Raw genomic sequence first — 15,997 nt, 5'->3', positions numbered from 1 at the left:
AGGTATAATATTTTTCTTTTATCAGAGTAAGCAGATGAGCGTAGAGTGGACAAGTAACATAAAGGGAAATTTCAAATTTCATTTAGAATATACAAGTGCTGCCCAAAATGACTTATACAAACCAATGTCTCCAAAATTAACAAATACAAGAATTACATGATCTAATACATGAGAAATAATAGAAAGCATATAAATATGAGCCGCAAGATCACACAGCTCCTCCAAACATACAGTCATGCATTCCTGGTGATCGTACCCTGCTCCTTATCAAGTCTGAACATGCATACCACTTAAGCCACCTGTACTACCTGTACGGTTTTATATTTGATGGATGAGTGGCCAACTCAGTGTGAATTCTCCTCAAGATTACACACCGTCGCATTAGGTAAGAAATAGTATAAAACATACAGACAACCAAAACATAGTAAATGTAGTCTTGTTAGATGCATGGATGCATGAATGTAATGATCGACCCGGGTAAAACATCCAGACGGTCTGTGCCCCGGGTAAAACATCCAGACAGGCAATGTCCTGGGAAAAACATCCAGACGGACATTGGGGTCGTCACCCAGGGATAAGACTGGTCATCAGCGCAACATTCAGCGTAATCGCAGGGCATGATAATCCGAGTCAATATCATCAACGAATGACTGGTCATAAGCGCAACATTCAGCGTAATCGCAGGGCAAAGTGATCCAAGTCAATATCGTCATCGAATGACTGGTCATAAGCGCAACATTCAGCGTAATCGCAGGGCAGAGTGATCCAAGTCATCGAAATATGCCATGTATGCATGATTAGCCAAGTCATTATTAATCCATTTACAACCAGCCAATTTAGGTAAGCTCAAAGGTCACTACGGGGAGCACATGGCCCAGCGTAGGCCGACAGCTCGGGCATAGTGTCCCATTGCCACCATCCCCGACCCATGAGACTACCACCTTAGGATGTTTAATGGAACCCCATCGACTAGTGACCAATCACATTACAATATATGGGGCTTACCATCGCATGGTTGCACAGAATAAAACATCGAACCCATATAGGGAAATACTAGAACAAAGCCACATAGGGCGATATCAAAGTAGGCCACATTGGGCGAGTATCAGAACTGTGCGATAAAAGACCATCCTTGAAAGCCATTGGACACAACAACCTTGGATGGTAGGCCCACATCAATGGTCCATCTAGACCACCGCTTAATAACCACCAAGTCGAAGGTCCATTACGATCACAACTTGTCAAGTTACATCCCAAGTATGGGTGTACATTCATATGTGGGAATTTTCCACTAATGTACCAGTTTAAGTTCCATAAGCAATCCACAAGCATGAACAGTTATACAGGATAATCATAAAGCATATAATACAACAATTCAATTTTCACTAGCTAACATATGTGATTATAAAGAGAGATATTAATTATGAATTTAAATAACAACTATAACTTAAGCTAATGAGAAGATGGAAAGCTTAAAGGGAAGAATCATCACTAGTCAATTCGTAGAATGCTCCTAGGGGCAAGTTTCCTTGGGGGGGATGGTGCACTTACACCACTCACGTGACTCCCTGCAATTTATTTATAATAAATAATGAGTCACCAATTTGATCAGATAAGAATAGGTGGAGGGTAGGAAGACCCTGGACCGAGGTTGTCTTAGGCTGTACTCAAGGCAATCAAACTCACTAAGCATAAACCCTTATTTTTAATTAAACTGGATCCAATCAGGGCCCACTTGATCACTAGATCAGCCTCATCCTTCTCCTTAGATCCTTAGGACGGGTTCATCACGTAATATACATGTATACATTACATACGTAGCACATAGCATATATATACATACATACATACATATATATATATATATATATATATATATATATATATATATATATATATATATATATGCATACCTTATATATCCGAGGTATGTATCCATGGCATATAATGTATACACCAAATACATAACATCTCACGTGGTATACATGTATACATAACATCTCACGTGGTATACATGTACACACTGTATACAGTACATATGCATCACACAATGTATCCTTATATTGATATTGCAACCTACAGTATGTACGTACATATATATGTGTACTATACATGTATCACACGAGTTTTGTGTGGACGGTGTGGATGTGTGTCCAGGCACACCACATTCAGACCCCGGGACGGTCTGTATCCAGCGTGCACAAAAGTGGGTCCCACCATGCAAATATGAATATATGTGCGTTCCTTCACATTTGTGACATGGGTTCTGAATCCGAACGGTCCATAAGATGTGGAATCCCAAGAAACCCTGGGAGGTAAATTTTCATCCTGATCTAAGATTCTGGTGGGCCATAGCAAAGATAAATGCACTTTCAAGGGAAGAAACTGTTTGCATTAACCATGGCCCACCTAAGTTTTGGTTCAACGTAAAAATGGGAACCAGGGGGTTTTATGAGGTTCTGCTCTAAGTGGACCATTCAGATTTTCCAGATTCATCAGCCATGGGGAGATCTCAAAAATTTGCAGTGGCTTACGTGAACTTACGTATCTTCACTCACTGGCGCATGCATGCATAGCCAATTCAATTCACGTGTGGGTACTGCGTAAACATGGGTATCAAATCCGAACGGTTCATAAGATGTAGAATCTCAAGAAACCTCAGGGCGTGAGTTTTCACCATGACCCAAGATTCTGGTGGGCCATAGCAAGAATAATTTCAATTTAAAGGAAGAAACTATTTTCATTCCTTGCGGCCCACCGAAGTTTCGGTTTAAAGTAAAATTTGAAACCAAGGGGTTTTATGAGGTGCTGCTTCATGTGGACCATTCAGATTTCCCAGACTCATCATAGCTGATGAGATCTCAACTTTTTGCAAATCAGTTTAGGTGAACTGATTGGCAGAGGAGCGTTCGGCGTCCTCTGCTTCAACGTCCTGGTGCATACATGCACCGTTATTTCACTTCATAGGTGGGTCCCATGTGGGGCCCACCACATATCTATGTATACTATCAGATATATATTCATATACGTATGTATATATATACATATAAATATATAAAATAAAGAAAGAAGGAAACAAAAGAAATTGCCCAGTACTGGACGTCAGGCCCAGGGCCCACATTTGGACCATCGTCCCTGATGGACGGTTCATACATAAATGGCCCATGGTGGCCAAGCACTAGAGCAATCCATCGGTATTTGGTGGGGCCCACGGCCGATGTAGGGCTCACATTCAGGGTCGGCCCACTGACGTTGGGCGAGGCCCACTGCATTTTGCGGGGCCCAGACCGTCAGTCAGCCCACCAACCCTCACGTAATGTGCGTCGACTCTGTTCCCAACAGAGGTTTCGTTTCTTCGTTGTAGGCCACCATCATGGAGTAAATGGTGGATCTGAACCGTTCATCAGGTAGAGGGAGGAAAACCATTCAAAACCACGTTGATCTTTCTAGGCCACTCACATTCACGAGGTCTCTACGGCGGTCGAAAGAAGACCGTTCGGCTACTTTTGAGGCTTGATTACCTAGGTGGGCCACATCATCAGATGATCAAAGCTCTCCCTTCACGGTCAAAATTTCAAGAGGAAGATGGTGGACGGTGTGGATATGCAGCAAGGTGGCCCAGGGTATTCGTACAGGGCCCACCAGCCTTTTAACGTGATTCGGTCCCGAACAGGGTCCCTGCCTTTTATCCGAGTTTGGCCTGAAAACTAGCCATTGTTTGGCATGGTTTGGCCTGGAATATTGTTACCACTGCCCTAGATTTTACACCCTAGCAAGGCTTCAGTTGAAACAGCCCTTAGTTCTGAACAGAGCTTTAGTTGAGTCGGTTTTTTCATCCCGGAACAGGGCCATGGATTGGCTCAGTTCTAGTCCGAACAGGGACCCAACGACAGTCTCAACAGTCCTCCTATTGCCACTGATTGGCTTGCCCTCCAAGCTAGTTTCGAAACTCTACAGAGAGCTCAAAACAGACTCGTCATGAGGCCTGTAATGTGGTCTGAAACGGCCATTGTTTGGCTCGTCCCGACGTTACTATGGCTGGACCGAACCCAACCATTTGCTTGGCATGGTTCCGGTTCAGAGACATATGACATGAAGCTATAAGGAAGAAGAAGAAGAATAAAAAAAAAACGAAAGAGAAGACGGTTCTCTGGGTTTCCTCTCCGCACTCTCTCCTTCTCACTTGGTGCGAATTCAAGGGCTACACTGACCTCATTTTATAGTCAGCGAGAGAGAGATGGACGGTTGTGATCGTCCTTACCGTGGACGGCCGAGCTTAGCCCTTCCCAAAGGGGAAGTCGATTTCTCTCTCTCTCTTTCCACAGGCTCTCGGGTCGAGCTGTTTTTAGGCTAAGATGGACGGTGGCGTTCAATCTCCCTCCTCCGCTTACGAATGGTCAAACGGCTATACCGTTTTGATCTTGTGGGTCCCATGAAGGATTTGAACGGTTTACAAAGCTCGGAAAGTGATCATGGTGGCCCACTTATAGGGTTGAAGTAGGTCGGTTTAAAACAGAGAGAGAAAGGCGGGAGATATTTCTTATTTGCAAAAGGGCTTGGTCCCAGTGTGGCTCGTGTACCAACGTCCTTAGTGCACATGCACCACGTAGGGGCCCGCTGAGTTGTTAGTATAATAATCCATACCGTCCATTCTCATTGGGAACCCTTCATAGGGACCCTAGCCTATTTCAGGTCAATGGTGAGACCCAGGTGGGCCATGCCAACCAGATCTTGACCCTTAACGGATGATTATAATTGTTCTGGTGGTCAAATTTACCCCATATCAATCGTCAACGGTTAAAGTGGCCCTATGGGTTGTCTACCTCTTCAAGACTTGTTACTGCCCATATAATACTCATAATTTTATTTTATTTCATTTATTTTGTTATGTGTATACATGTATTTATATCATTTTTTGTATTTATTATTATTATTATTGTCTACACACTATATATATAATTCATGATGTGGGCTACACTGTAGGTCATTTGGAGTTAGGACCATTATAAACCAATCCAACGATTGGATTGCCTAGTATTTCATTATTAATAACTCTAGGGGTCCTAATGAATGTTTTAAGTGAGATTTGGGAGTTGAATAGAAAGGATCTTTCCATGGGGCGTTGTAAACTGATGAATGGTGGATCTTGTGATTTTGATCCCTATATTGGTTTCATACAGATCGATTGTACTAAATAGGTGTATGATGAGATGTCATCACACTTAAGATTATACAAATAAGATTTTCATTTATTTAAATACAGTTTAACTTGTGATAGTCAAACGGACAGATTGATTCCAAATCTTATTATGATGTTGTGAGTTGTCATAGTCTAAAATCTAAGGGTTTAAGATGGATATATAGATTGAGAGTTGTTGGATAGTGACGTGTAAGGTAAATTATGTAGGTAATTGCATATATGTAAGCTAATTTGGATCTACGTAGTGACACCCGAGTAATGAAAGTATGGGGTGTTACACTAACCCAGCCCAAGACTGGGCAGAAGCTGGCCATCCTGATTGGGAGCGGACTAGCTGTTACATGGAGTGTGGGGCCCACCTTGATGTATTTGTTGTATATCCACACCTTCTTTTTGTTTTTCCAATTCATTTTAGCATCCGATCCCAAACTTTAAGAAGATCCAAATCTCAGGTGGACCATACCACTAGAAACAGTGATAGATGACCATTAAAAACTTGTTGTGGGCCACAAAAGATTTGATCAAATGGATCTTTGTATTTTCCCTTCATCCAGTTCTTCTTTAAATTATCAACAGGTTGGATGGAAAATAAACATTACGAAAACCTTACCCTGGGCCCTTTGTAATTTTTAAGGCGATGCAGTCAATCACCAATGTTTCCTGTGGTGTGGTGGACATGAGGTTTGGATTTACTTAATTTTTGAGACCCAGTCGTAAAATGTACTCTAGAAACCGATGGACGGCCTGGATATACAAAAAATATCAAGGTGGGCCCCACCGTAAGGTTAACACTCAAACTGACGGGTTGGCCTAGCTGTGTAATTCAGTGCGCTTGTCGTGCTCAGTAAACTCTGTTGGCCCCACCCTGACTGTACTTGTTATATCCACGCCGTTCATATGTTTTTCCAGATCATTTGATCCCGAAGACTGATGCATATTCAAAAGTTCAAGTGGACCACACCACAGGAAATGGAGGGAATAATGATTTCCACCGCTGATACCTTCCCAGGGCCTACATTGACGTTTCTTTGTCATCTAACCTGTTCATAAGATCAAAAAGACATGGATGAAGGGAAAACACATATATATAAGACCGGTTCCAAACTTCTATGGCCCAAAAACGTTTCAACGGTAGAGATTCAATTCACAATGTTTCCCGTGGTGTGTTCCACTTTAACTTCGTATATGCTTTATTTTTGGTACAGAGCCCTAAAATAAATAAATAACGTTAGGGCTCATAGATTTTCACTTGTCCTTGTCCATTATGACTCTATGAACGGGTTAGAAGGTGAGTAAACCTTATCTCGGCACAATAAAAGAATCAACTTTTAATGGCATACAAATTAAGTCCATTGTTTCTTTCCATATGAGTCAATTGAGTATTGGATCTTTCTCAATTTTCAGCTCATGCTTTAAAATATTCTAATAAAAGAAATAGACAATACGGATATATCATATATATATCATGGTGGGGCCACGAATTTAAGTTAAACATTTTAAAACCGGCTTTTTAGGTAGAATTACTCACTCATCTTAAAACAAGTGAAAAAAATAATAATTACCCATTTACTAGGAATTTACCAGCATCGTGTAAAATCAAACAGGCCATTAGTCACTCACCCGCACCGCGCGATGCGGATTTCCTGCGAAAGCGTCCAATAGGAAGTACCTGCCCTAGAAACTTTGGTGGGGCTTACAGTGATGTTTGTGAGAAATCTACCCTGTCCATCAGTTTTTTTGAGATAATTTTAGGTCACGGGGTAAAAAATGAACCGGATCCAATACTCAATTGAGCCGAAAACGTGAGATTTTAACTTCCACAGTTGAAATATTCATAGGCTCACAGAAGTTTTTAAGCACGCTAATATTTTTGTTTTCCGTCCATCCCAGTGCGAATGACGTTACGAATTATATGGATGGTACATCACTGTCGACCTAAGGGAGGTTTCAACGGTAGGAATTTCCCTACCCACCTTTTCCTTGAGTCTTGGATCTACTCATTTTTGGCCTCAAGTCTTTAAAAGAGATTAAAAAAATGATGAATGGGGTAGATTTCTCACAAACATAGCTGTAGGCCCACTAAAGTTTCCAGCGCAGGATCTTTCTGCGAAAGGGCTCCTCAGGATATCCGCGTCCTCCACGCAATCCGCTTCCGTTCTAGAAAGGGAAACGGACTGGATACTCCCCTCCCAGCGGCCATTGGCTGGTGGTTGGTTCTCTATGGGCCTCACCATTATGTATTTGTTTCATCTATGCCGTCCATCTATTTTTCTAGTTCATTTTATGATATGATACAAAATATAAGATATATACCAGTCTCAAGTGGATCACATAACAGGAAATAGTGTTGAATGAACATCGGCCATTAAAAACTTTTTGGGGCCATAAAAGTTTTGGATCAAGCTGATATTTTTTCCCCCTAATCTGGGTCTGTATGAGCTAATCTAATCTATTGATTATATGCCAAATAAACAGTACAGTGAGTCTTAGGATAATTTTAACGGTGGATATCCAATCACTATTGTTTCACTGTGGTGTAGTCGACTAATATTTATATTCCTTTTATTTTTGGTATCAAGCCATAAAATAATCCATAAAAATGGATGAACCAAATGGATGAAATACATACATAATGGTGGCGCCCACAGAGCACCGACCAGAACGGAATGGATGAAACACATACACCATGGTGCCGCCCGCGGAGCACCGACCATCAGCCACTGGGCTGGTGGGAGGGGTAGTAGCGAATCCGCTTCCTTTAAAAAGGCGCAGACTGCGTATTGGCAGTAGCCACGTTAGCAGATACTCTACTGTACGGTGCCATGTATGTTTTATCCTGTCAGTCGATCTACTTTAGAGCATTATTTTAGGTCAGGAGCCCAACCATGAGGCAGATCCAAATCTCAAGTGAACAACACCACGGGAAAATAATGGTGATTGAACACACACTGTTAAAAACTTCCTAGGGCCCGTGTATTTTCCATCCAAACTGTTGATTAGGTAGATAACTGGATGAAAGTTAAAAAAACAAAATCAGCTTGATCGGTAACTTCCGTGGCCTTTAAGAAGTTTTTAACAGTGGATTTCAATCACGACCTTTTCTTGTGGTACGGTCCACTTGAAATTTTGATCAGTGTCATTCTGGGCATTAATGATCTGGGAAAATGGATGGACGGCGTGGATAAAATACACGCATCAAGATAAGGCCCACACATACACCAAGTGAAAACAATATCTTTTTTCTTATCTGGTGTACCTCACACCACCTATATAGCTCCTGTATTGACGTCAGCAAGTTATGGGATCTGATCATGAGGTATGTGTTATATCCAAACCGCCCATCCATTTGGCGAGCTTTTATTAAGCTTGAGATGAAAAATAAGATAGAAACAACTATCAAGTAGACCACATTGCAAAAAGCAGTGGGGATTGGACATCTATCATTGAAACCCTTTTTGGGGTCACAAGTAGTTTTAGATCAATATGGAATTTGTTTTTACTCTTCATTTGCGTCTTTGTGACCTTATGAATAGGTTGGATGAAAAATAAATGTCATGGTAGGCCCTACTAATTGTTTAACAGTGACAATCATTATCTCTCCTAGTTGTAGTGGTGTGGTCCAAATGATCTTTAGATATGATTTAGTTTTTGATAATGCCCTAAAATTATCTCTAAAAATAGATGAACAACGTAGATATGATAAATACATCACTGTAGTGCCATGTAACCTTGATCTCCTTTGAACCATCCATACATCTGCTCGTGGAGCGTCGGTGCTCGTCTACGCCAGCCAAACCGCTTCCAAAAAGAAGCAAGGAAAAAGGGAACGGATCGACTACTCACCCTGCAACTAGCTAATGGCCCCTGGTCCGTGCTACGTGGGCCCCACCATGATGTATGTATTTCATCCATAACGTCCACACATTCTTCCATATCATTTTATTATATGAGCCAAAGCAATGAGGTTGATCCAAATCTCAAGTGGACTGCACAGTATTGATTGAACGGCCACCATTAAAAACTTCCTGGGGCTTACAAAAGTTTTGGATCAAGCTGATATATATATTTTCCCTTGATCCAGTCGGTATGACCTAATGAAAAGGTTAGATGTCAAATAACCATTACAGTGGGCCCTAGGAAGTTTTTAACGGTGGACATTCAATCACTACTGTTTTACGATGGTGTGGTCCACCTGAGATTCAGATCTACTCATTTTCGGGATCAAAACCTAAAATTATCTTTCAAAATTGATGAACGGCATGGATAAAATACATACATCATAGTAGGGTCCACATAACACCAATCACTAGCCACCTGGATGGTGGCAGCGTCATAGCCAAACCACGTCCAGTAAAGAGAAGATCGAAAACGTCCGAAAAAACGGAAACCGATTGTCTACTGACTCTACTCCCCTGCCACCAGCCAATGGCTGATGGTTGGTGCTCCGTGGGCCCAACCATGATTTATATGTTTCATTCATGCCGTCCATCTATTTTTGTAGATTATTTCAGGGTATTACACAAAAAAATAGGTATATCCCAATCTCAAGTGTACCACATTATAAAAAACAGTGTTGAATGAACGTCTACCAATAAAAACTTTGTTTTTATTGGGGTCCATAAAAGTTGACCCCAAAAAGTTTTGGATCAATCCGATCTTTTTTTTTTCCCTTTAACTAAGTCTGTGTAACCTAATCAACAAATTGGATCTCAAATGAACAGTACAATGGGCCTTAGGAGGATTTTAATGGTGGATATCCAATCACTATTGTTTTTCTTTGGTGTGGTCCACCTGAGACTTATATCCCTCTCATTTTTGTGATTAAGCCCTAATCTGGTAAAATGGATGAACGATAAGGATGAAACACACACATCATGGTGGGCCCCACGGAGCACCGACTATCAGCCACCGGGCTTCTGGCAGGGGAGTAGCCAATTCGTTTTCCCAAAAAACGGAAGTAGATTGGGCATGTAGGTGCTGTATTGATGTAAGGGAGTTCTGTGGGTCTGGTCATGATGTATGTGTTATATCTAAACCGTTCATCCATTTGATGAGCTCGTATTAAGGCTTCAGACAAAAAATAAGACTGATCTAACTGTCAAGTAGACCACACTGTAAAAAGCAGTGGAGGATTGAACGTCTCATAAAACCCTTTTTGGGTCATAGAAGTTTTGGATCAATATGAAATTTGTTTTTACTCTTCATTAATGTCTTTGTGACCTTATGAAAAGATTGGATGTAAAATAAACGTTACGGTGGGCCCTACTAATTGTTTAAGGGTGAAAGTCATTATCTCCGCTGCTATATTGTGGTGTGGTACAGATGATCTTTGGATATGATTTATTTTTTTTATAATGATTTAAAATAATCTCTAAAAATAGATGAACGGTGTAGATATAATAAATACATCACCGTGCGGCCCATGTAACTTTAATCTCCTTTGCGTACATCTCGGAGCTCGAGGAGCGTCAGTGCGTCGGACGCGGATTTCCCGCGAAAGCCGGGAAGTTCGTGCGCTGGGAACCTAGGTGGGACCCATGGTGATGTTTACGAGAGATCCACAACGTCCTTTCGTTTTTTGAGATCATTTAAGGACATAAGACCGAAAATGAGCCGGGTCCAATACTCAAGTGGACCGAAAAAGTGAGGATTTAACATCCACAGTTAAAATATTTGTGGGGCCAAAAAAGTTTTGAATTAATCTAATATTTCTGCTTTCAGTTTATCCAAGTAGTAATAACGTTATGAACGGTATGGATGGCATGCAAACATCACTATCGATCCGGGAAGATTTCAACAGTAGGAATTTCTCTACCACCTTTTCCTTTAGTACGGCCCACTTAAGTATTGGATCCGGTTCATTTTTGGCCTTCTCTCCTAAAATGATCTTTAAAAACGGATAAACGCAGTGGATCTCTAGTAAACATCACGGTGGGCCCCACCTATGTTCCCAGCGCTGGAACTTCTTGCGAAAAGCTTCCCCGTCAGTGTTCGTCCTCGCACAACGCATACCTACAGCAGCTATGAGTCTGGATAATCTGTTTGCCAAAAGCACGACTACTTTCCATCTTTTTTCCAATTAAATTGTAACAACTACAATTTTGTTGCTTGACGCGGACAGAGGATTCGTATTCCAGCAGCTATATAGCTGGTGTGAGGTACACCAGCCAATCCGCTTCCCCAAAAAACATGGAAGGATAGGATACGCTTGCTTAAAGTGGCTGGCTTCATATATCACGGTGGGACATTTTTTTCAAACTCCTCATCTGCATGTTATTCAGAAGTAGATAGAAAGGCGTAGGTACCCTCCCGCTCTCTCTTTAACGAGGGTTTTGGGGTTTGGAGGAGATTGGGATGGGGAATCCAGAGTTCCGGATCTTCAACACCATGACCAAACAAATGGAGGTTTTCAAGCCCAAAATCCCCGGAAAAGTAGGCATGTATGTCTGTGGTGTGACTGCCTACGATTTCAGCCATGTAGGTCATGCTCGGGCCTACGTTGCTTTTGATCTCCTCTACAGGTACCTCTCTCTCTCTCTCTGATGCGGATTGCCTGCTGACGCTGCCAGTAGCTAGTGCTGGACAGTGCTCTGTGGGCCCCACCATTATGTATGTATTTTGGGAGCGGATTGGATACTGAACACTTCAGTAGCCTTTTGGCTACTGAAGTGATGTGGCAAATTGTGGTTGGTGGAATACCAAGGTTGGTGGAATACCAATAGGCTGTTCCCGTAATGAATGCTCCTGCACGTCACTTCCGTTAGCCTCCGTTTCCGCCGTGAATAGGTGATGTGTTTAATTTTAACGGCCAGAGAGAATTTTGGCTGGCATTTTCAAACTTGTGGTCTGACTCAATTTGGTTTGCTTTCTTAGATGTGGGGCTCACCTAAATCTTGCCGCCTTTCACGGCTGGGATATGCTCCAATCTGCAGACGGATGAAATATGTTACTTTGATATGGCTTCGTGATCGGCGATTTGGACCGTTGATCTAAGTGGATACACAACTGATGGTCTCTGGTTTGAAAATCTTCATGATTGGAAGATCTGAAACTTTTGATCAATGGTCTAGAGAAAAAGTGTCGGCCCCACATTTTCCCAAGGAGAGTGACCGGATGGCCCATGCGATGTTTGTTTTTTTCTGATAAACAATGAGACATGGTGCACTTGCCATACCTGTTTTTGAAATTAAACCCCAGATTGTGGACCCATTTTACACATGAAAAATTGATTACTTTTGTTTTTCGACTGTCTTTTAAATTCACACCAATGATCTAGTTAGAATCCTTTATTTAGTATCCGATTTGGGTTATGACCCATCTATTGTGGGAGTGGGACCCACTAATTAGACGGATTTTGATGAGCTACTTATGTGACTTGTGATAACAATTTCTACATGTAGGAGTATGGATCATCGTACTCTGCTAGTTTATCAAAGTTTTTTAATTAATTTTTACGCTTTCTCTGCAACGTTTGTAGAATAAGCTTATTCTACAAGGGAGCAGATTGAATTCACACCAATGGTATGTTGCAAGTGAAATTGTCCCATTCAAGCTATTCTCATCAAGTAAATGAGACTAGGATGACTCTAGTTTTACAGGCCGGAATTATCAAGAATGTCTATATTTTTTTTAGGACCGTGATACCTAACATATAACAAGGCATAGACAAGGCCTATATAAGAAAAAACTTAATTGTGCGCTCAACTTTTATTGCTACCAATGACTATTAACATATTGCCGTTAGGTTGAATTTATTGCTAGGAACTGATTAGCTAGACATTGGCCATAGGCCATATTTTAACATTGACTTGCTCAAATTCAGTTGTTTGTTTCATGTGTCGAAGTTAGGTATTCCTTGAGATGAATATTATATAAAGCGCGTATTGTGAAATTGCGTATCTTTTGACTGGCTGTGCAGTGTTTGTCAACTTGAATGGGTGGTCCACTTAGTTAAGCTGCCAAACCTTTTTGGACAAAGGAACACTCACTGTCCATCCAACTTATTCAATGCCCCACATCTTGTACACATGCATCCACAGTTTGTGTAGCAAATAAGTGACCTAATGAAAAATGAGAAATTGAAGTTTCACTGCATTCTGAGAGCTCTAGAGAAGCGATTCAGTGTTCTAAGATCACATCTTCTATAGAGTCTTTTAGTAGTGTATTTTTCATGATGGCCCATGCAAAAGTGATTTTAATACTGTCTGGATGGCTGATTTGATTGTCCACATTTTTCAAAGCACCAGAGTAGACAATCTCTCCACCTGCCTAATGACTAGAGAGAAATCCACGTGCAAGTAACTGCCACATGGGCTTATGGATACTTGTTTGTGCATGCCATTTTAGCATGTTGACCCACCAAATAATATAATTGAAGAAATTACCCAAAATGAACCATCAATCCAATTATTCAGGTAAAAAAAAAAAAAAAAAAAGAGCCACACCTATCATATATATCCAAAAAAAAAAAAAAAAAACTGCACAAAAATAGTAATCCATCCAACGGTTTCGATGGGCGCCAATAAAAAAACTGGGGCAACAAAAGTTCCATATATATTGCTCATGAATGAATGTCATTGTCCTGCATAACAAAATTCACACTTAAATGAATAAGATATTTTGCAATATCTAAATTGATAAAGTTTATTCAATATCATGGGAGTTAAAAATTTTCAATTTTACCTAACTAACCACGATGTTTCCTTGAGATGGGTCTTGACATAAATGTAATAATTGTGAGTTGCTTGAGTGAATTTGCTGGTAAAAGTTGATGTTTGGTTGGTAACCAGAAGTAACTAAAGGAACATTCATAAATCCACTAGGGCCACTCTCAGGTATTTTGAATTCGGTAACTTTCGAACTCTAGTAAAGTAAAAACATAATAATGGAAGTTCCAATAAGCATAAGTGATACGAATGCTAAATGTAATATACCAAGTCAACTATATTAAAACTCATGTTTACTTGATTTCCAATTGTTAAAGGGTTATGTTGAAACATGCTAACATGAGGTGGTTGGTACCCACATTGAGTGTAGCCCACCACCGTATTATGACTGTGTCCTACATGGGATCCACTTGGTAATTCAAAGGACTCGCCACCGTAACATGTGATCCCTAAGAAAGGAAAAAAAAAGAATAAGAAATTTAAACAATAATAACATATGATATGACAAGCTTTAGTAAATATGTTTTCTATAATACCTGATTGAAATGATGCAATTAGGGGATTGTAAAAGTATAATGTGAAGGTCGGAACGAAAAATTGTGCATGATGTTTGGTGCTTGGGCCATTTCTCGTCTCTCTCGATTTTCTTGTAGTTGCATAGATTCATGTCGGGATCTTTTTTTCTTTAATTTATCTAGCGGATTTTTATGCACACGAGAGTTGCCCCCAACTCTATGCTTTACTTTAATTCCACTTACGGTTTGTGAACTCAGACTATCAACAAAAGTAATCTCTTTTTTCCATCGGCTCATGGCATGCTTGCTTATTATGTAGAGATTCAGTCGGCTGAAGGCATGCACATTCAGTATCTACACTTTCATCAATAAATTGAGACAACCTTAGCGAAGGTTCCTTGATCCCTTTCATACATTCTATCACTACATCATGAAATTTATCTGCATATCTACTAGCCACTTTGAAAACCTCGTCATGTTCCCCAACCATTGCCGCAATTTTAAGAAGCTTGCGAGATAAATATTAGTACCGCTTGCCTAAAGTAATATTGGACTCGGCTTGTATTCTTGAACTATTATGATCTCTAGCAACACCTACCTTTGCATCTCTTTGCCATCTCTTCAAAATATAACGGGGATGAAACACCTTTATATTATAATAATCTAAAACTTTCAATGCATGACTACATAAGATTCCCACGAACTCAAACTTCTTACAACTACATGTCACTGAACTGTCTAATGAATCAAATCTAACTGTCCGTCCTTCATCTTTGTTGTTATAAATAACTTGAAACTCTGTAACTGTTTCAAACTCATCACATTTATAAATTGCAGCATTAAGAATTTTCTTATACTCATTTTGAAATATCTCAAATACTTCTGGAGTGTACACTTTTACCGCTTCCTTTAACATATTTGCATCAACAAACATTACAGGGGTACTTTGCCTCATTCTAAAATCAGTCATGGATTTCTGGTATCGTCGATCAGCCACCACCCGTTCGTATTGAGTAAAGAAACGCAAGGGATTGTATTTAGATTTCAAATTTTTTTTAATAAACTATTCATGCTCTGACTTCGTTAAGTGCTCTTCATATCAACACAAAATGTATTTCGTCCATAAACCAAAGCCCATTTTTCTTTTACTTTAAACAAACATGTAGCCACTTATTTTACACTAAATCATACTTCTCAAGCATAACATTCCATGCAGTCATAAAATCTTCCTCCCTCTCACAATCATATACACACTTACTAAAATCAATTTCAAAACCTTTTGAACCTTTAAATAAATGGTTAAGGTGCTGGCAGCATTTTGGTAAATATGCCATATACACAAACGATGATATGATTCTGGCATCATTGAAGATATCGCATTAGCCATTGCAGCATCTTGATCTGTTAGAATTGTTATTGGTTGTTTTCCAGACATCGCACTTAAAAATGTTTGAAACAACCATTTAAAAAATTCAATCGTTTCATCGTATAGTAAGGCTGCACCAAATGTTATAGTTTTGCTTATGATGATTTACCCCAATAAATGGGGCAAATGGCTGCCCATAACTATTACTCTATATGTGGTATCAAAGCAAACCACATCTCCAAAAATGCCA

The 15,997-nt window shown here is 40.2% G+C and overlaps 1 protein-coding gene across 5 annotated transcripts in view; it reads left to right on the top strand.

The window, feature by feature from the left end:
* The first annotated feature begins 11,532 nt into the window (after positions 1–11,532).
* The window catches only part of LOC131231430 (cysteine--tRNA ligase, chloroplastic/mitochondrial-like), a 28,841-nt gene continuing 24,376 nt past the window's right edge, over positions 11,533–15,997 (top strand). For 3 of the 5 annotated variants that reach the window (XM_058227604.1, XM_058227603.1, XM_058227606.1), the window contains exon 1: positions 11,533–11,721. In XM_058227604.1, coding sequence (XP_058083587.1) covers positions 11,555–11,721 — 167 coding nt within the window. In that variant the 5' untranslated portion in view covers positions 11,533–11,554. The remainder of the gene's footprint in view (positions 11,722–15,997) is intronic. The other 2 variants (XM_058227605.1, XM_058227607.1) reach the window with 2 other exon arrangements.

This window comes from Magnolia sinica, chromosome 17 (genome assembly GCF_029962835.1).
Source record: "Magnolia sinica isolate HGM2019 chromosome 17, MsV1, whole genome shotgun sequence".
In the NCBI taxonomy this organism is placed as follows: Eukaryota; Viridiplantae; Streptophyta; class Magnoliopsida; order Magnoliales; family Magnoliaceae; genus Magnolia; species Magnolia sinica.
The sequence above is the reverse complement of the archived record's forward strand: the minus strand, read 5'-3'. Positions and strand labels throughout refer to the sequence as shown.